Below are 22619 nucleotides of genomic sequence, written 5' to 3' on the forward strand. Positions count from 1 at the left end.
ATAACATCAGATTTCAGAGAGGTTAGGGACAAACATACACATAAATGGTGAAGGTCTGTCCGCTTTCATGTTTGTTTCCGTAGTATTTCTATATTAAAGAATCTATCTGATGGTCAGGTGTCCCGCAGAAATAAAGGGATTCATGTTCAGCATCCTCATGAAACAAGCTCTTCTGTTTCATTCAGACTTTAAAGTCTGCATAGTCCTTGTTTAAACAGCCAGAGAAAATGACTTTTATGAAAGCCTGAGAAAAAGTTAGTGGCAAATGTCCATATTTTTCAAGTATTCTATAAGGCCACAAGGCCTACATTTATAATCGTCTTTCACAAAGTTAGACAAAATATATCTCATTTTTCTTTTTTTTTTCCTGTGTGCAGTAGCACACGTCAAGATGCAAACTTAAACTGAATACTTGCAATTCACAAGGAGTAAAAGCATGTATGCTGTGGGAGTAAGGTTTCACGTTTGCAACATGCAGAACGTCCTGGCCTTGATGTAGTAAATCACTTAAGCGTATGCTTGACTTTATGGGTGGTGTGGGAAGAGAGGATCGTTATATAAAATCTCTTATGCTCCATTTCCTTGAGCATCATATTAATTCTCTCTTGAAGTTCAATTCCCATGATTACCTATTTCCCAACATTGTTGAGGTGAAATTTCTTAGCAAATAAAATGTTATGCATCAAAAAGTTCTATTAAATAGAATTGGGGATTTTTCCTTGAAAATTTAAATCCAAATTCATAAAACGGAAACTATGTGCCTCTGTACAGCAGCCTGACTCCTTGCTCCCACTACCCTGCGTGGACAGTTCTAGACCGTCACTCGTCTGACGATTATATCTTCTTCTAATTTCACATCTAACTGTATTCATGATCTCTGCACATCCACTGTACAACAATATTCTCTTTTAACTCAATTATTCTTCTCTTATAGCTAATTGAATGAATTCCTAAAGAATGGTTGCACTGTCTCTCAACTTTCACAGCAGCAGTCAAATGCTTTTGACATCTCACAATTCTCCGTTCCTCTGATTGCCATTGTAGCCCTTTTTCTCTACCTGTTGCAGCTAAATTATAATATTTTGAACACAGTAAGCAAGAACTGTATGTAATATTTTAAACTTTTTCAATGTGGCTCTTCAGGTACCTGGTAAAATCAAATACCAATGTGCTTACTGGATAAGGGCCTTAGGTGGCACAGTTTTGAGTAAAAAGGCTGCCCGTGTTCCTTCTCGTCGCTAAAGTATTTTAGGTATTGTATTGCTGGGATGCGATTGAGCTTTTGCAACATCAACAGATACGCAGGCTTGACATCCACATAGGTTAAGCATGTGGAGTAGTATTTTATTGTGGTTGAAGCAAGCTGTTGTGATTAATGCTTTGTGTCGTACAGGGAAGGAGATTAATGTGCTATGTATAGCACGTTTCCTTATCAGGTGGAAGCAGAAGGAAGTTCCTGATACTGCTGAGCAGTCTCTCACTGTCAGCAAAACCACGCTGTTAGGGCTGGTTAAGTAGCATCTTGTAGTTTGGTATTTTCAGGCTGTAAAGCATTTGCATTGGGTGGCTGACATAACTACTAAAATGCATTCCCTTTCAACTTACCAGGTTGATAATGGGATGTGTGTTACTAAATCAGTTGCCAAGTGGTTGATTGGGAATTTCCTTATTTGCTTTTATTTCTAAGAAGATTTGTATAAAAGTAAGTTGTTCAGGATCTTGTCACATTATGGATGGGAAATGGGACATCAATGCTGAGTTTCAGGTGCTTCTGCTTGCAGTGTCCAGGCTCCTGGGAACCATAGTCCTAGGTCTTAGAATTCTGTGAAATTTACCATTTAAATTTGGTGCAAATTCTGCAAAAATGTGCTGGTTCTTCCTGACTTAATGATGCCATTCATTTCTAAAAGTTTCTAAGTTCAAAAGGACCCTGGAGCTTTGACAGCTCAAATCCCATTGTCTCAGTTCAAACCTTTCCCTCTGAAACCAGTAAGTGTTTGGAAAACCACTGAGTAACAGTCTTGGCTCTGGGGGCATCCCGTGTCTCTTAAAGACGCTAAGCGTGCAATAAGAGCTGTACCTATGTACCAGACTGGCAATGAAGAATACGAAACCAAGGCCTGCTGGGGAAAGGAGACATGAAAAAGCTGGAACCGTGCTGTAGCAATAAAATACACGCTTCCCACCATCCTCGGTGATGGGAGCAGGACAAGGCTTAGGTTATTATTAGCCATTATTTTTAGAGTGGTTTTTATTGAGAGAGATTGTCTTGACTGTAGTATAAGCTTTAAAAATAGAGCCTGGAAGTGCTTTGGAGATCTTCCTGGCCAATAGATCTGTACACCCTATTGTACTTACTAGAAGGCATCTTTGAGATAAGTAATGGCATAAAGATGTTAATTTTTTTCTCTTAAGTATGCATTTGCTTAGATAATATCTCTGCCTATTTAATTTTAAAGGGCCAAACCTTGAGATCTGCACAGAAGAAAAGAGTTTTCCTCTTATATTTCACAGCGTTTCCTTCTCCAGATTTTATCAACTGTACCTATTTGGGAATACTGTCTGTCAGTTTTAGCTAGACATGTATTTAGAAGGATTGTAGGGGAGCTGGTTCCATGACTCTCTTTGAATTCCAGTATTAATTCTGTTTTGCTAGTGCACGTTTATTGGAAGTTGTTGTGCTGGGTTTTTCTTAGGTAATAAAATAAATTAAGCAATTAACATTAGATTAAGATATATTTAATTTAATACATTTACTACATGTGTTTTTCTCATGGCAGCCTTAACACGAGGCAGTATTCACTTGAACACAGATGTGTTTTTCCTCCCTTAAACATCAGTACATTTTAAACATTTTCATCCCACCACACTAAATTCACCTTTTAGTAACTGCTTAAGAATAATTACACAATGGAGTCTTTTGATTGCAGAAGGGGGTCATTTCCTAGGCAACAGATTTTAATGGCAAAACCAAGTACTGTGTAACCGTGGCTGCACTTTTAAGATATATTTAATAATATTTAAAGTATAAATTCTGATGTATAAACCGTGCAGTGAGATGGAAGGTAGTATTACAAATGGTTGAAATCATTCAGCCTCCTAACTGTAACGTTGGAAATTAAGAATTCTTACCAAAAAACCCATTACCTTTGGGATTTCCAGTGCTTTCCAGTGTTCCAGTTGTACAAGAGAAGAGCTCTTAGCGTGGTTTCTCATTCTCAAATGATGACAGAACAATAGATCTCAGTCACAATTTATTACTCTCTAAAATTTATAAGCCACAAAAAAGTCATAGCCTATCCCATGCTGTCAGCAACAAGTGCTAAGTTAGGTAGCTTGCCAGAAAGCCTTTTTTTAAATTATTTTAAAATATATATATGCATTAAAGGTTAGTATGAATAATGTATTACCATAAATAAGTTAATGGAAACTATACTTGTCAAAATGAATTTGCAAAATATGTTTCTATAACACGTTGTATTTTCTTTTTGGTTGCCTGGTTTTTAGTTACTAGTTAAGCTGTAAAATTCATTTCAGATCTTGCAGTAGTTTGGAAGACTGCATCTCAAGAAAAAGACTAAATGTTGTAAAAATCTTTTAGAATGGTGACTCCTCAATTATGAGGATTATTTGCATCTGCTTTACAGGTAAAGTGCGTCACCTTTATAACTGTAACAACTTGATAACAAAATGAAACAGTGATGTGGACTAGTAATGATGGATTTTGCAACAGTGAGCAAAGACACAGTAGTATCTGGCTTAGTAAAAAAGCAAAAGTTTTTACCTTTTAATCTTTGGTTGCATTTTAAAAGTATAGGAACTGGCTTGGACCTGAGACCCATGTGCTTATGCATAGAGTTAGTTTTTGCTGTTGGCACTAGAATTAGTGCAAATACCAAAAATATGTTTAGGGTTCCAGGGAGGGCAAGTTTCCTAATCTTCTGTGTATAATACGGATACTTTGAAAGAAGCATGAGCTTAGCAGAAATGCATTTTGGGCCTGGTATCTGGTACCAGGAGTAGCTCCACTGGTATCAGTGAAACTGTGCGGAATGTAACATGGACAGACCTGTTGTGGAATTTATATCTGCAGAGCATAAACTAATGATAACGTAAGTTCAGCGGTCAGACCAGACCTGCGCTAACTAATATGGAAGCTGGTCATACCAGTGACTCTTGTCCCACGTCCTGGAAACCTGACAGACCACCTGATGGACCCCGGGCTCAAACCCTGCAGGCAGACTTAAACCCTACATCCTAAAATTGAAAATGGGTGAAAGAATCTGGGTTGACAGGACCACAAAGCCAACATGAGTAGAGGTTTTGGAGTATATGTAGGGGCTGCATCATTCCCGTCAGCTGGAGCTTTTGCTCAGAGGTAAGTAAAGAGAGTCTTACATCAATCCTGCATTTCAAGGGTTACGGAGAAACATTTTTCTGCTGCTGCCTGCCTGTGTTGTGTTTGACTCCACCTCAGACTATCAGAGCCCATAAATAGAAAACTTACTCTAAAAGTAAAATAGCTTCTTCGTGCTTGTTGCGGTTTTACTGACTCTTTTATGGAACGCAGGGAGGTATTCAATTTTAGCAGCAGGATTTATTATTTGAAGATGAATATCAGATAAAGTTTACTTCTGAAAACATAAAGCAGCATAGACTCAAGTGCTGAAGGAAACAAATGTAGGCAAACTTCGAATAAACATTGTGGGGTTTGCCTCTTCATTATGACGGCTACAAATGCAGTGCTTTGCAGCTGCAAAGGGCCCGTGAGGACAAAGGGAGTGAAGGCTGCTGTGATCCAGATGCGTGACATCTATAACTGGTGGCAGAAGAGCGTGGTTTTCCTGGCTCTGCCACAAATGAGCTCGCTGACATTTGGCCATCCCCTTCCGTGTGCCAGTTTGTTTTTTGCCTCATCCTTTGGTCAACTCAACTAAATAGACAGTCAGTCTCTGCCTTGAGGAGCTAGCAATGATCTGCGAGTCTTTCAGCATGTATGGTATCTGTCATAACAGGACTGTTAACATAGTTGGACTATGTGCGCTACTATAATACAAGGACCATATGAGGAAGTTTCCCTTATAATGTCAGATGTAATCTACTCTAACAATATCCTTTAGCTGGAATATGACTGTTGCCTATAAATACATCAGGTTTAAACACTGGGGAGGCAGAAAGAAGTGGTAAGCTAAAGGACAATGTTGGCAGAAGAACACAGAGGTATCAAGTGGCCTTGAATAAATTTAGGCTGGAAATTAAGAGAAGTTTCCTAACAATATGGTTCTGGCACAGCCTACCAGAGGTAATAAAGAGGGCAAAAAAAGCAATGGTTATTAAGATAGAGCTGGATTTGTTTATGAAAGGGGTTGTCGAATGCAGTGCCTGCAGCTGCAGAACCAAGTTTAAAGAACAGACAAGCAAGTCCCTTTAAAGGGACTGAAGTCCCTTCGTTTCAGTTTATTTGAACTGTCTTTGCAGAGACATGCCTTTATTTTTTTCCACTTCTCTTTAATATTAATCTCTTCTTCAACTGGAAGAGTTTCTGGAAGCAAAAATATTAGCCGCGATGAAGGCTTTTCCTAGGTTTTTTCCCACCTGTAGCATGCTCACGCTCTACTCTTATCTCTTCCCATTATACTGCAGAACAGCCTTTTTGGCAAGTGCATTAATGGCTTATGTAGAGAAGTATCGCTTAGGAGAAAAAAAGTATGTATTTTTAGATGTCTTTTAATGCAACTTAGCAATTGGAAGTAAGCCAATATTTAACATTATTACATCTCCCAGGATCACTCGGCGGCATTCTACAAGAGCCTGTTTTTCAGAGGTTTGGGAAGACAGTGACATATTCCAGTAGTGGCCCTCTTTCAAGTCTGTCAGAAATAGCTGTAGTATTGCTGGGATTAATGGTATTTTTATCTGCCTGATTTAAAATCTTTCCGCTTCTCTAGTTGTCTGCCTGTCTTAGAAATCTGCCATCTCTTAAAGTGCTCATTCCACTGCTAGCTAGGAGCTAGTATGAAGGTGATATTGTAGTGTTTTTACAGATTTAATTGGATCTAAACTATCTGCCTTCTCGTGTCCTGTAAGGGGTATCCTGTGAGAAACGATTTCTTTATTACATCTGTGCTGAAAAGTCAAGAGCAGCTGGAGAATGGGCTTGTGTCTGTAAAACCCTGTGACCCCACAGCCTTTCTGTCCACAGTAATTTTTGTAGATGGTTGCAATTTGGCCTCAAAGTGTTCAGAAACACCAAGCTTAAGATGTCTGCTGGGAGGCTAAGGTGTAGCTCACTGTGTTTGCCTTAATTTGTCCTGATGTAGTTAATGACACCTGCCCAGGTGCTAGGGCCCTTACCACCACCTCCTTCTCCTGGATCCTGTTCCAGACCTCAGCTGAAGTCCAGAGCAGCAGGTATGTTTGCATGTGGACAGTAGTTATAGTGGGAAAGCGGGTCCTGAGGGCAGTTCCTTGACACTGCAAGAACGTCTTTTACGTTGCTGTGTCGCTCTGCGTTATCTTGCAATGTCATCTGAAATCATCAAGATGTAGATTCATTGGGGTTTTTAATAGCCGAGGCCCCACTCTTGGACGAAAACCTGGAAGACAGTAGCTGAGGCTTGCTGATGTAAAGACTGTACAATTCAGGCCAGCACTTTTAAGCAAAATTGAATTTGGACAGGGAACAAGGAAGAAAAAAGCAGAAAAGTAAATGCCTGCCAAGGAATAAGCTACAGTCCCATGTGGTTTTCTAGCTGACTTTAGATGTAGCATTTCTTCACAGTCCAGCTTGGAGATGATGCTGATCACCCTGCTTTAGTCTTGAGACGTAAGAGAGATCGCTTGCTTATGTACACCAGAGTGGGATTTTCCCCCGCTCCTTAAAAATTACTAACTCTTCGGATATGTAGATATATGTCCGCTAATGTTTTAGAAACTGTTTTGGTTTAAAGACAGAGCTATCTGTGGCTGAAAAGAGAGGATGATAACCGGTAATAAACTGCTTGTTACTGCATCTGGGGATCCGGTTAAATGTGAACTGTAACACAGAGGTGCTTGATTCAAGATGCTGGATACTTGTGCTTTTGTTAGTTATCGTAGGCCTATGCTATATATATGCACACACTATTTGGAATTAATAAAACACTGTTTTACAGTATAACAGGTTCCAATAATTGTGCTCCTTAACGCAACACCTCTGCTTATGAGAATCTCTGAACTGTGGCCATGCTTTGTTACAGCAGAGGTTTATAAAGCTGCTGTGGAGATTTAGATAATCAATATCCATTAAAATAAATGTGTTTCTGATATTTAAATTTTGAGGAAGAGAAGATGTTGAGTGTCTGATATCTTCCCTGCCTATGTGTGTGTTTTACTGTTTTCTAGCCCTACTAGAGAAAAATACATACATTTCGTAGGCTGTAGCCCCTGTGGGTTAGAGGTCTTCTTTCTTGGGTGTTTGAAAAGGGCTGAAAAAACCTGTGACTTCTAATAAAATAAATAAATAGGATGCTCAACATTGCACAGTGACTTTAAGATCTCATTCAAGTGGATGGCTCATGCCAACAGACACAAGTGAGGTTTGGAAACTTCTGTTTCTTCTCAGGTGACGCTGCATCTTCCTTTCCCTTTCGAGATGGCAGTGTCCTTGGAATGCTCCCAAAGTTTTCATTCTGATTGAAAATGCTCTTTATCATAAAAATATACGTTTGCTATTTGTCATAGCTTGCCTAGAAGCTTATAGGAAATATTTTCTCCCTAAAGTGAACTAAGTGTCTTGAGCTGCAATACCTCTTCTGAAACCCATTCAGAAAAGTGGTTTTCCATTTGCAAACATTTTCTTGCAAAAAAAAAAAAAATTATCCAGTTAGTTTTCTCTGTGCACTTGTAGAGATGATAAAATGGATATGATAGCTTCATTAGAATGACAAGCATTTCTGATTCAAACATACTGAATTGTGCTTTCCTTGGTTGATAATCCTTACTCTGCAAAATATTCTGCTTCTCAGTGTCCTTGGGCATGTGATATTTCCGCATGGATTAACTGATACTGAGCAAGCTCTTTTAGGTACGCTACTTAAGCACAACATGTTTACCTTCCCATGTTTTCCCTCTCTGGCTGCTTGTCTTTCAGTAAGCATTTCTTCTGGATATTGTACCGGAGTTACCATTCTCAGTTTGTTTACATTCGGATTTCCCTGTGTCCGATTACAAGATGCACATTCAAGGGTAGGGCAATGAATCTTGCTCTATTCCTTTCTTACTAAGTTTTCTGTTTCTTGTTCAAGAAGATGGTGCCAAAGCTGGTTTTGGTTTGTGGCCAGGTAACTGTCTAATTGCAGAAAATAGTTGGGCAAGTATAACTGAGGGTAGAATTGGATCCATTATGTTTTTCTTTAAGTTTAGAAATCTGAAATGAGATTTGAAAACAGCAGGATATTCTCCTAGTTTGATTGTAAAGGATTTAAGCAATGAGACAACTGATAAATCCGCCACAAGACTGCTTCCTAGCACAGTTAGTTGTAGCACTGCCAAGCTTTTTCAGACACTCACCCCAAGTTTTCCGTTGCTTACTCTGATCTCATTACTTGGTTCTGCCTTTGGCCACTGCAACTGTTCTTCCTCATCCTTATCGTTTACACTTAAAACACTTGTTGGCCATTATTTTATTGCCACGTCAGCTTTACATGTTTGATCTTTCTTGGTTCGGCATATGTTGTGACATATGTTATTATTCATAAAACTTCTTTAAATAGTCTTCTGTATACAGACACGTTTCTGATACTAAGTAGTCAAAAATTGGAGTCATGAGCCTGGGTGCAGTGTCAGTGGTCCCATTAAGATCCTTGGTGTTGGCAGTAGTTAAGCTTAACTTATGTCCATCGAATCTGTAGGATTGCCTGTGTGGTTAGGTTGAGTTACAGATACGTATGTTGGTATATTTGATGTCGTGCATGTTTACCTCTTTCATCAATGACTTGATAGTAAAATGTCCTGCCAATCAATTACATTTTTTTCAAAGCAACTTTTTTGATGCAGCTACGTACAGATGTATTGCTGTGCTATGCATCTCGTCTGCTTTTCGGGATGACGGATTTCTAGGCATCTTCTTCCCAATTCAGCCCTGTATTTTGGATTTTTCTTTGCTTGAATGATTAGCTACCTAGCTTGAATTATTATTTGTGTGTTCTCATTTGATTTCCATCTCATTTACCTGGTTCATTACATCTTTACCATCTTGTTTTGATAACAGCTCCCAGAGAACTGTCTGTTCTTTAAACCCTGTGTTGTTGATTCTGCTTTTTCAGCTTATTAAAGACTATATGAAACCAGACCTACGGCTGATCAGTGTGGCAGCCTCTAGACTGCTTTTGTGTAATTCAGCTTTCAAATTCAAAGAAACAGTTATCTTCTCGTCTAGTTTATTTCTATCTGTTCTTTCTGCAGATTAGTTTTTCCAATAAGGAAAAATTTGAATTTAGAAACTCTATTAAATGCTTCGCTAATATTCAGATACAGCGATTCAGATGTATTACCCTTAGTCTACTTACTTATTAATTTGATAAAACTGGCTGACTAGTATGAATTTTTCCCCTTGCTGGTTGTTGAGAAAATTGCTAAAATGGAGGAGTTACTGATGGTTTCTGCTTGTGGTGTGTAAATGATGGTTGGTACGTAGAGATTTTGAAGTATCTGCAGATCCTGACCTGAGGCCTGAAAGTCTTTTCTTTCCCCAGTGTTTTTTCTAAAATAGAGCAGCCCTTACATTCCTGGGGTGAAGTCCAGTAACACAGTTGTAGGGTTCCGGCAGTTTCAGTCTGGCCTGGCCTTGTACCATATTCTCTCCTTGTGATGACCTTGCTATTAAGAGGATGTTGCTTGGAGGATGCAGTCCTGTCCTGCCCTAGTTTACAGAACTGAATACAGACAGAAATTCCAGTTGCACCATAGCAATACAGTAATAGCACGCGTGTCTGGAAAGCCGAACAGGTTTCAGCATCACTTCCAAAATCACTTGGATGCAAGTGCTGCAAGTGTCATCAGAGTGGCTCTGGCACATCGTGTCCCACATAGTGTGAATTATCTGTAAGTTCGTCCTCGTGAACTTCTCTGCTGGCTCACAAAGCTAGAAAGCATAGAGTAGCTAATGTGTGCCCAGTGTCAAGAGACGCACCGGGGGTATATGCATCCTACTCTACACCGTGCATGAAAATTTTAATACCTAATGAGCTGTAAATTGCAGCGCTGGTTTGTGAAATAGAATTCCCAATGGGGCATATTGAACAGGTCTCTCAGAGGATTATGAGATATCTGCTTTACTTGGCGGTGAGAGGACGGCTCAATTGTATGGGATTACAGTGAATGTGATTAATGTTACAGATTGCGTTGGAATAGACCTGATTTCGCTGTCAGACAAAATACTAATGTAATTCTGTGTTGCTGTCTGGGAGATACGAGGTGCCAATTAATTGTCTCTTTTCCCTTTTTGTTTGTTTGTTTTCTTTTTTACTTTAATAACATTTCTTGGCACAATTGTGCCTTTCAGTTACGTTGTAACTGAGTGGATAACAGCATGGGCGTAAACAAATGGAAGGCTCTGTTAAGTTTGCAAATATATGGAAAGAAATGTTTAGAGATCCATGCAGCCAAAGCTGTTGACTGGTTACAACCAAATGCACATTTTAATTGTCTTACAAAACGTCCACAAATTTTAAGGGACAAGCAAAGGCTGATGTTAAAGTTGCAAGATTGAAGTGCAAAGAAAAGTGTGCAGATAAGTGGTCTTTTCTGCTGTCAGCTGTGCCTCTCTTGTTTTGTGTCCTGCTGTCCCAAGACTTTGCCCAAAGGACTGGAAGGCTCCTGGAAGCAAGTTAGGCAGACCCGAGCATGCTGGAGGGCAGGGGAAAATGAAGCAGCAATCAAGTAGCTGCGCTTACAGCTCACCTCTGTAAATAAGAGGGACAAAGTTTAGATCAAACAGTTGGGTTGAGAAGTTTGCAGGATTAGCTGTCCTTTTATATTTCCTCCAGACATTGCTGGGGTTTTGACCTTTATCCTGGGCCTCTGCAGAGGACACTGAACTGGTGAACAGAATCATAGAATATCTCAAGTTGGAAGTGACCCATAAGGGTCATCAGGTCCAACTCCCTGCTCCTCACAGGACTACCTAAAACTAAATCACATCAATATTACATCAATATTTGGATGTATGTCTCCGTACAAATACGTAATTCCCTAATCTCTGTGGGCAATGTATTTCACCTGCTTTCCTCTGCCTAAGGACAACGTGGGTTCGTTTCACCACTGCGTTACACCTGCCCTTGTGGGACCTTCTACTGGAGCAGTCAGAGTAAGGACTAGATCAAGAGCACACCCTGCAGCAGCAACAAGATGAGACCAGAAACACTGGGGACAGACTGACCCTTGGAATAATGCAAAAGCATATCATGCCCTGGATTTATTTTCTTAGTTTTGTGGCTAACCTTAAGCCTCTGTTTGAAATATAAGACCCAAGCGTGCACTGTGCCGGAAGCAAAACTGTGGTTTGTAATGATACAGGGAGACTGTGTCAGCAGGAGAGTCAGCTGAGCCACACACATCTGCATTTGGTACCTTGTCTCAGATTACTGAACTTCAGCTCTTATTAAAATAGTAGATCGCCAGTCCTCATGGCTACAGAAGCAGCCTTCCATTGCAAAGCTTCTTTTAGAAGCTCAGCCCTACTTTGAACCCGCATGTTTCTTATCTTGTGCTTGGCACGGTGCTGCAGGTGTCAAATGAGCAGGGGTTTGTTTACATCCTCAAGTTGATGAGCTGGCAAGCTCCCAGGGACCCACGAGCATTGCCACATCCAGAACAATATGCTGGTCATGCTGGCACGCTAGAGGGGCTGGGAAAGCAGGAGCTTGTCGAGTTACCTATGTCTCATTAAGCATCAGGAGAAGGATTGTTGTGTCAAAAGCAGCCTAGGCTTTTGCCAGCCCTCGAAACTGCACGAGGAGAGCTTTACATGAGGATGTTATCTATGTCTGCACTTGCAGAGGGAACTGCATAATGCACAAGGGCTGCCACAGGCCCTGATGAGAAAAATATGCTAGGTTCTCTAGATCTAGTCAAAGGAAAAACAAGAGTCTTGTGATAACACTGTAAGTTTTCAAATAGAGCAGCCTCTGAGAAGTATATTCAGAAAGTACAGTCTAGCCTATCAACCAGTTCAACTGAATGGCTGGAGTTCCTGTTTCATGGCAAATTTGTGAACCCCATCTCCCAGGAATGGGGATATTCCAGATCTCATAAACTGCAGAAGAAAACGTTTTGATTGATGACTGTTGACAATATCTAAGAACCATAGAAGAGAGGATTCGGTTCATTACCCCTATAGATTTTGTGACTTTTCAATAGGTCCTTTGCCAGCAGTATGCCACCTGCCTGAAGACAGCTTCCGAGAAAAAGAATTTGGGATGATGGAAGTGACTTGTGTTGTCTGTTAGAGCTGGCAAATGTTGACCACAAAGGAGCCCTGTTTCTTATGGGCAAAGTAAGAGTTACGTTTTTATGTGCTTTTCTCTAAACTGCCATCCAGGAACATTTACATCTTTGATCCAATGCAATAGATCTTGAAAGGTATGGGATCATGTAGCTGTAGCTAATAAGGAAATATTGTGAAATACTCAGAGCTTGCCACTTCATTTATTTTTTTTTTTCCTCCCTTGTAACCATTTTGGAGCAATCAGGTGGAGCCAGGGATGCAGAAAAAGATCAAGCTGCCGCACAGACACTTCACATGTTTCATATAATGAAGGTGATCACAGCCTGGGAAATTCAATAGCATCTGTCAGCATCCCTATTAAATATACTACTCTTCTAGTAGGAAATCATTTCTCCTTCCTACCAAATGTGAAAAAAAAATAACCAAATTTGGTTGACTTCACTTGACTGTCAATCTGGTGGTGGTTCTTTGATCTCTGCATGAATTTCACCACCAAGCAGGTTGTATGGAGCAGCCGTTCGAGGTGTCCTGTGGAACCTCTTGCTTATGGGCTGCTTCACACTTTGCTGCAGGTGAAGTGCTGAGCGCTGGGGACATTTTTGGAGTCCCCTATATGGGCTTCCTCTTCCTTTCTGCAATAAAGGATGAGGTTTGGAGGCAGCAGGTGGGACAGTCGCTGACAAACTCCCTGCCAAGCAACTGGCAGATGAAGTTCAGCTTCCAAATTAAAAGTGAAGGGGATTGCGGGCATGCCGCAAAAGGACTGTTGGCACGTGCACCTAAAGTGCAAACAGACCTTAAATCCACAGCGCAGAAAAGTAGCGCAGGGATAAAGCCAGAACCTGATTTGAATAGGTCTGTCTGAGTTTGGACTAGATTTGTCTTGTAAAACAACGGCAGGGGAACTTCATAGTGTGAATAAGAGTTTGCATGGGCAAGCGGGCAGTCCTGACTGTGAGGGTACTTTGCCATGCGTTTCATACCTAGAAGGTAATGTGTAAAATGTTCAAAAGATGTGGAAGAGTCAAGGTCCCTTTCTTTTAGAAGCTTTCTTTCCATTTGGAGAACGTATTTTGGAAGGTACGTAGACATATAAATTTGGAGAGAGGCATGTAAAGGCATTTCCAGGCTTTCCAGTGCCTCTAACTCTTGTAAGTTTTTAATTCAGATACGTTTTTAGAATTACATAAAATTTTATATAATATATAATCTATAGACAAGTGTTCAGCTACACATTTGTAATTTTGAGGTATTGGGAATGTCTGTAATTAAGAATACATAAGATGCTTTTGTGTTTCTCCTCAGTACTTGCTCTTTTATTTTACAGACCTGTTCCGTTGCACAACGGAAGCATTAAAATCGATCTGTCACTTATTTGGCTTGCACAAAACTTTAGCCAGTCACTTATGCGTGATTTGACAATGAAATATCTTGCAGCTGACATTCATCACAAATTTCTTCAGTCTAGTGAGTCCGGAGAAGAAAATAAATACCCACGTTAATCATCAAACACAGCATCTGAGCATCTTCCGTTCTGTGTAGGAGCTGGGTGGTTTTGACAAACTTTGCAAGTCATCCAGCTGTGGCACATTACGCGGTCACTTCTTGGCGAGATGTGCTGAGACAGCACTCGTCCTGTGAGCAGAAGTGGATTTGCATGAAGTTGAAAACGGAACAATTGATGAGAATATCCTTAATTTTTGCTTTCGTGTTGAATTGGCTGTCGGTGGCAGCGGCGGGGCTGCGAGGCTTCTGTGAGGAGAGGCCCGGGCTGCCCCGCGCCGGTTCCAGCTGGTTCTGGCCAGCTCCAGCGGCCCCGCCACAGGGCAGGGCCCAGCCCCTTGCCCACACTGGTGGCACCTCGGGGCAAGCGGGTTTAAGAAAGGGCAAAATGCCGCCGGCAGCGAGGAGTGAGGGGGGAAAGTGTGAGGAGCGAGGGGGGAAAGTGTGGGGACCAGCCCTGGCCGCCCTGAGGGGAGAGGAGGAGGAGCTGCAGGCCCGGGGCCGGCATTGCCCTGTGTAGCAGAAGGCCTTCCAGGGGCACTGTGGGAGAGAGTTAAGTGTTGGATGTTTGAAAAGCCCAGACACCCCAGGAAAAAGGAGGCATTTTTATGTTTGTGCTGTTCAAGTGTCTTAATAAAGCACTACTGTGGGACCCCATAGGGAAATTCTAATTAATCAGATAAATTAGAGAAGAGATTTTTAAGGGGAAAAAAATAAATTTCTCATGCTGGTAAACTCCAGACCCCACAGAGGAAAGCATCTTCAGTGAGTACTGTAGCTGTTGACATAGCTTCTGTTATGGTTACGCCTGTGTTTGCTCTTCTCGATCTGGCTTTGCCAGCATAGCTAAAAGACTGGACAGTCTGGAGTCTGGTCTTTCTTTGCATTGCACTTCAGGTTATTTAGTAAGGTCTTGAACCAAGCGTTATTGAAGTTGGTTATTTCAACAAACACGAGCTTTGGGTCTACCTCTGTCCTAATAAGTGACATCAGATCGAATTTAACAGGGCAATGGTGAGCGAAAAAGACAAGCCAGTTAACTCCACAATTTTAAGTATGTAAAGCACACTGGTTATTTTGAAAGTTTCATCAAAGACCTAGGGTTCAGGTGATTTTAATGCAATTATGTGCGAGCAAAAAAAAAAAAATTAATCTGTCTTGTCCCTGTGTTTTTGCCTGGTGTGTTTCTTTCCCCTCTAACTTTTTATATCTAATCATATCATTAAATCTTTCTAATATATATATCTGAAGATAAAAGGTGACAGCTGTAATGGAAAGAACTGATCACAAATTATTTTTTCTTGGCAATGTCTGTGGTAAATTTGTAATATGCTTAAGAAAACAGAGACCAAATCTTACCAATAAATTGAGGCCATTTAATTTTGGATGACTGTCCACCGAGGATTGTCCTCACTGCAGTTGGCCTCAGAATATCATTGACGTTAATCACAAACAATCTACTCTCTAATATCCAGGATACAAAGTCCCTTTGACATCTGCCATCTCTGTTCCACAGTCAAACTCTCACTGGTGCAATATCAGCTGTAATTGAACTTGCAAATTGCTTCACTTTCTGAAATGCTGACTGCTTAATTATGATGGGGAAAATAGCATTCTACAGCCATAAGCTCAGAAAACTGTGTAACTCAGAAACTATGTAATTATACGTGTGAATAATACTTGCTGTGATTTGTGTTAATACCAGCGGCAATATGCAGAAGGACCACTCTGCAGACCTTGTCTTACTTCAGTGCGGAAGGGAGCAAAGCAGCAGAACGAACCACAAAATAGAGAGAAGGGAGGAAATGCAGGCCTGGGCCTTGCTTCCTTTCATCCCAAAGGTGTTCAAGTGAGTAAGGCACCCAAACAGGCTTCAAGAGATTGTGCCGTTCAACTCCCAGCATAACCCACAGGTTTTCCATGGGGTATTGTCCAGTCAGTTAATTTATCCTCAGCTTCAGGTCTCCTTCTGAAAAAAACAGGACTGCAAGGACCCTGTTTTTCAGGTATACTCTGAGGATTAAACACAGAGATCACTTTGAGATGCTTGAATACTCTGTCTACATGAATTGACCTGAGTATCTGTATAACAAAACGGAAGGCTTTCTTTCTGAACACTGTGAGATTATGATGCCACAGTTTTTTTGAAGAGTTGTGTGTATAAAAACTATTATGTTTGATTTTATCCTGGAGCAGGAATGACAAAGCAACTTTAAACCTCCTAGTCTGGCTGAAAGGAGCACGTTCAAAACAACACGGAGGTACTGAAGATGACTCTGGATGAGCTATCAGAAGTTGCAAATCACTATAACGTGACATGGCTTTGCTGGTTCCCCATGTAGCAGCTATCCCATTCAGATCTCACCCTTTTTTTCCTGTGTGATGTTGCTTGCCTGGTGTGAATGTACACCACAGACCATATCTATATCCCGGTAACCTTGTGGCAGAGTGTTTCTCTGAAGTGGATTTTAGCCCAGGCTAACTCCATGATAGTGCCTGATTCTGTTTACATTCATAACGTCTCTGGTAGATTCACACAGCAGATAGGTTGTTCGTAGATCTTTAGTTTCATGAAAAACTTCAGTGGTGGTTTTTTTCCTGATTTTCTCTATCTTATATTTTTTTCTTGTGAAATGGAAAGTAGATAGGCCTCTGCCTGTGGATGATTAATTACTCTATAACAAAGCAGCTGTGGAGCCTGACAAGATTACTCTCAGATTACAGTCTTAAAATAGTGGATGGACTTGATGTTCTTCCTTCCAACCATCTTACAATTGTTGTCATAAGAATGAATGATAATTGCATTGCTCTGTATTGTCACTACATTTCTCGTCATATGAATAGGTTCATTTAGTGCCACCATGTTGGGTTGTTATGAAAATGAAGCATCTGAACTTAAGACTGTTAAATCTTTTCCTCTCTGATCAACAGCCAAATCCCAGGGTCCAAGCACAGATTTTAAGTAAATGCTTTACATACTATAGTTGCATCATGTGGTTACAAGCTTTACAAAAATGCTGCAGGGTTGCCCATTACTTCTTCATACATGAGAGAGAGATGTGTAAGTTTGTATGTTTTAGGATAAAAAGGGATTGCCCCTAAAAGGAGCAAGTAGCAGAGTTAGGAGTGGAGCTGAAGTCTTCCATTTTTCCATGCCATAGTTAGTCAACTAAGGTTTTGTTTTTTTTCAATAAAGATACTATGCAGAATATCTTGGGTTGGGGACAAGAGGTAAGAAATTCGCATTGTTGGGAGTCACCAGGCACATAGGTACTTCAAGGTTCTTCAGAGATATAGAAGATCTGTTTTACTATAGGCAGTAACTGAATTAACTAAAGCTGAATGGTTGAGTAAATCTGCAGATGAAATCTAGACAAAATAACAAAAACAACCAGGCAAAGAAAAATGTCTCAGATTAGTTTGGTTCAGCATTAATCTTCAAATATAGACTACTGGATTTTTATTTTTTTTTGTAGTCTAAATGTACAAATCAACACTAACCCTAAAATCAACTTTATGCAGAAGGCTTGACAGAAAAATTCATCCTGATTTAGTAAGCACAGCTCCACTGAGATAATGGTGATATTTAAGCTGAGGATAGGACTCAGCTTTCTAATTTGCCAGCAACGTATGAAATGATCATTTATGCTGGCACTCCAGTGAGATATGAATTGGAAGACAAATATAAAAATGACAAAGCAAAGCTTGGTTGCCACTTGAAAGGTGGTTCATTTAGTTTGATTTGCTTTGCAGTTTGGTTGCATTCATATACACACACTGAACCATATTCAAAAGAGGTCAAGGTTACCTTTTTCTTTGCATGGCCCTCTGTTTGCTGGTTTCTTGATTTTCTCTGGAAAGCATGCTTTCTTTTGTCCCCAGAAGACCCCTTTCCTTGATAGGCTTCGATGTATTTTGTCTGTTCTAATAGCCCTCTGTAACTCTGATTCCCCTGTGCCCTTGATTATCGGTAGACACAGATTACGGAATTATTCATCTTTGGTACAGGTAAAGGGGCGTGTATTACCTGCAATTTATATGGCTGAAAATGAGGTAACAGTAACAAAAGAATATATGAATAACTAGATGAAGGCCAGTCTGATGATTATATGGTCTTTCACACACACCTTTGTGTAAGTGTATATTGAATATAACATCTGTACGTTGCAAAGTCTGCACTTGAAATTAATTGGTGCTTTCCCTGGATCTGTGTTTCTCTCAGGACAGATATCAGTGGATGGATTTATGCGATATCTGAGTGGAGAAGAAAATGGCGTTGTTCCACCTGAGAAACTGGATTTAAATGAAGATATGTCTCAACCACTGTCACACTATTTCATCAATTCCTCACACAACACCTACCTCACAGGTACAGTGTTGGAGAGATCCAATTTCTTATCTTACAAAAATTCATAGCATATTTGTAGTGATACTGTAAAATATACTAAAAGCATCAGCAGTAAATGGTGATGGAGCTTAGTCTTCAGGGAAGCAAGGGTGGCACTTGATTGTTGTTCTAGCTGCTACACACAGACATCAAATATACTTTTATTAACAGATGAGCAGCAGTTGCATTGTTCAGATAAGGTCTGGTCTGAAGCCCAGTGAAGTCCCTGGAGAGTGTCCCTCAACTTAGATAGGATTCCAGATTAAGGTCCTTATTTGGGGAAGAGAGGGAATGATGTACTTCTTAAGATAACCAAGGATAGCCAAACAAGTATGCGAAGCAGAATATGGGAAACATCCCTGTAGCTAATAAATTTGTCCCTAAACATTACATATGACAGTTTGTTGAGCTCCATGAAATTTGCTTTGATTCAAAGATCAGAGAGGTCCCAACATGGCACATAGCTTTCTGACAGTGCATTCATATCTTCAAGGAATGGAAATCAGGTCTCTGCCTATATCTAACGTCTGAGGTGAAATTTTTAGGTGCTATCATGTTTGTAGAAAGACTGAGCACCCAGAAGCTCCTGTTAACTGGAATTAGAATTAATGAGTCTGAACTGTATTGTTTGCACAACTAAGTCAACAATGCTTTTAAGATTCTGAAAAAAATAAGACAGTTTAGGAACCCAACCTTTGGCACTGGTTTTCTAGTCTAAGATGCTGTTAACTTGTGGGAAAATAATTGTAAATTCACAATTTTAGTTTAGTTTATGTAAGAACAAACACTTTTGGCAAGCAGATGTGCACAGGGTGTTCTCTTATTTGATTTGATGTTTGCTTGGTCTTGTCATCTTTGCTAATGTCTTAGCATTATGTAAAAAAAAAAAAATAAAATAGTGCTCCAGTGCTTGCTAAAAATGTGGCTCATGGATAATGTAGGCTTTTCAATGGTATTAACAGACTTGCCTTGACTGACCCAGCTCTTCAGAATGCCTGTATGCCAAAACATAAAGAAAACCATGCAGTGGTGATGCCCAGTTTAAGCGGACCATGTGGTAGTTACTTAGGTCTGTTTTGTGTTTGTTATAGCACTTTCTACAGCACCTTCTAGCGCTTGCACAAAGTGAATGAACTGTCATTGTTTCCATTAGACACCATTTTTCAGAGGTTTATATCTTGGCTGTAAAATGTGTTTTGTGCTAAAACTTGTCATGTAAGTATTTGGCTTGACAGCTATTTTGTTTCTGTGAATTAAAAGAAATGAAAATCAGCGCGGCCACCTTTAAGTTATGATTCCAATATGCAGAAATTTATGTTCTTTGGAAGATTGTAGACATGTCTAAAGCAAAAGCAATTTTTAATTATGATATTTTGCAGGCCTTTTACCTCCAGTATGGACTTTGTTCTGTCAGTGAGGACTAGGTCCCACTTAAGCCAAATGCTGCAGCTTTATACAGATTTTCTGGAAGAAAATAGTAAAGCTGTTGTACAAATGTGGGAAGCACAGGCCCACGGGGAGGACAGACAGTGCAGTTTAAAGTTGGTCTGAAGAGATAAAATACTGCTCTCCCCTCTACCAGCAGAAATTTATAGCCAGTACCATACCACAGATCTTTATCAGGGGTGATCAGGACAGAGTCATGTTCTAAAGGTCTAGAAGCACAGAAGCCAAAGGACAAAGAATTAAGGATGGAAATTTATGATTAGTCCAACCCATTCTCAATTTTTAACTGCACAGCAAATGACATAATTATTTTAGGAGAAAGAAAGTTTACCTTGAAGCTTTTCAAATTCGCTTTGACTTGTATGTGAAAGTCTGCAAATCATCTCAGATTGCATCTACAGATTTCTTTGCCTGCATTTCTAAATAATTTCAGAAACTACGTTTGGAAGTATGATCCTCGGTCTTAATTTAACATAATAATCCTGACTTAGTAAATTGGGAGGAGTAAATCAGAGTAAACTCAGGGGATAGTGCAAAGTAAGTTTTAGTCTCTTTCAGTTCCATTTCTGAGTGTGTATTTTCACATTTAGAGGCACAAAACACGTGCCCTTCCCTTTTAGAGGGTTCATTACGTTCAGTAAATATGTGGCAGCTGGCTGACAATGGGATTAATGAGGTGATTTTTATCTGTGTATTACAAAAACTGACAGCCTTAGATTTTGCTTGGAGGCTAGACCAAATACAGCAATCACATTGCCATTTGCTTTCTTCCAACAAGGACTTAGTTCAGCTGAAACCTGTAAAATTAATGGTGGCAGACTCTTCTTTTTCCCAAGAAGATTTTGAAGAGTCTGCTTGAGTGCTCATGACTTTGGAAGGGAAGCTTTGGTAGCACCTCTGCCCTCATTGGAACTGTGAAATAGCAACTAGTCATGTAATAATTATTAGGACAATAAGAAAACCGTTCAGTCTAGCAACACTTTATGATTACTGTGCTTAATGCCCTACCAGTTATCTGTCCTTTTGTTAGTTTTTTAAACCCAGAAAAAGCATGCGCAAAGAAACAACATTATAACATAAAAAGAAACATGTGCACACTCTGAATTTATTTTTGATTACCCTGTTCATTTTCCTACCCTTTAGTAGAAACCCTTGGCAGTACATCAAGTCCTGATTATTTATTTAGAAGTGTTACTGCTTTCTTTTTCTTAGGGAAATGTAATTTTTAAGAACAAAGGTAAAAATCCATGAAGAAAGAAGTGATTTACAGTGAACCTAGGCTAGCTTAAAGAAATGTCATCTTTTGGAAACTTTTTTTAACTGTCTTCTCATCTTTTTTCTCACTGGTATCGTATTTATTTATTTACTCCTTTGAACCCTTAATGTGCAACCCTGCTTTTTTTCTGGTTTCTCACCAGTCTCACCTCAGGTTACTTCTGTTGTCACAGTGGGGAGTGACTTTGCAGCATTTCTCTCAGCAGCACCCGAAGTCAAAGACAAATGATTAAGTATCATCAGTAGCATTGAACACTTTGATGGCTATGCAACTTGCTGTTGTATATGTGAAATGCAAAATATGAAAATCACAAGCCTTTAATGCATGTTTTGTCTTTGGCTAAAAGGAAAAATAATAGCAGCAGAAGCTTGCAGAGCTATCAGTTTAGCGCATATAGGCAACGTGGGACTATACCACTCACCCTAAGTACCTGCTTCCCTGTTTACAGTCCAGTACTTTCAGTTGTTTCTAGATAAATATCTCATGAGGGTCATGTTCTCTTCTTCTTTATTGCTGCTATGGCCTCTCCTCTACGGTCCTCCAGCTTTTCTGTTCTCAGCGATTCCTCCGTCCTAACTGTTGCTGCTTATTGTCCGCATTCAACACTTCCTTGAAGCTGCCTTCACCTTCAAAGCTTCCAAGACAGTATCTTCAGTTTCCAAGATCACAGCACTGTATGGAAGGGAAGGAAAGCTTGGCAGTGCCTGCTCTGAGCATGAGTTTGTCGTACCACCAGGAGCAGTTTCTGGCTGGCTGCTTTGTGCCTCTCTAGCTGCACTGAGCCCAGGTGATCGGCTGGCAAGACCCAAGGCTCTGCTCTCTTCCAGCCCCATCACATCCTTCCCAATGGACTAGAGGGTAGGAGAGCTGTGGGAGCTTGAGAAGCTGAGCTGAGGAGGAGCCGTAGCTGTTCTCTCACCAGCAGAGCCAGCTAATCCTGTCCAGGCAGATAAATGAGGTTCTTCCTGGCACTGGGGTCATGGTTTATCTTAGCATGAGGGCTAACGGGTAAAAAGGAGGACTAGTGGTTATTGTGCAGCTCGTCTGTCCATCAGCAGTTTCTAGGGGTGTGTTTTTATGTTCCAGCTGTCGTCATTTTTCATGATTCCCCTTCGGAATATCGTAAAAGCTTGTGTAACACTGAGGAAAAGGTCTGAGTTTTCAGAGATGACGTTAATTTGAACACGATGACTTCACCTCAAAGGAAGGAAGCTACAGAGTACAATCTGCCCACTGTGGCCAATTCAGTGCAACTGTGGAAGCAGCTTCCACAGTTACATTGTTGAATTGACATAGCCATTAAAAAAAACCCATCAGTGAAGGGAAAGCTGTTGTTGCTTCACAAAATGGGAAGATGATCTGTGTGGAAGGTCTTAGATGGAACTTTCTGAGATACCAGTTCAGTGCCCTGCTCTCAAAATAAATCCTATATATAAAAAATATCCTGTATAAAAAAAAATCCTATATATAAAAAAAATAGCTTCAATAAGATGGTGATTTCCATCTGCCTGACTCTCTCT

General features: G+C 40.2%; 1 protein-coding gene across 3 annotated transcripts in view; it reads left to right on the forward strand.

The window, feature by feature from the left end:
* Positions 1-22619, forward strand: part of PLCB1 (phospholipase C beta 1) — a 407361-nt gene that overhangs the window by 265871 nt on the left and 118871 nt on the right. For all 3 annotated transcript variants that reach the window (XM_009476210.2, XM_087775450.1, XM_087775451.1), the window contains one exon: positions 18213-18359. In XM_009476210.2, coding sequence (XP_009474485.1) covers positions 18213-18359 — 147 coding nt within the window. The remainder of the gene's footprint in view (positions 1-18212; positions 18360-22619) is intronic.

Source organism: Nipponia nippon, unplaced genomic scaffold, assembly GCF_047370975.1.
Source record: "Nipponia nippon isolate SJK-2023a ecotype South Korea unplaced genomic scaffold, ASM4737097v1 scaffold_4, whole genome shotgun sequence".
NCBI classification, from domain to species: domain Eukaryota; kingdom Metazoa; phylum Chordata; class Aves; order Pelecaniformes; family Threskiornithidae; genus Nipponia; species Nipponia nippon.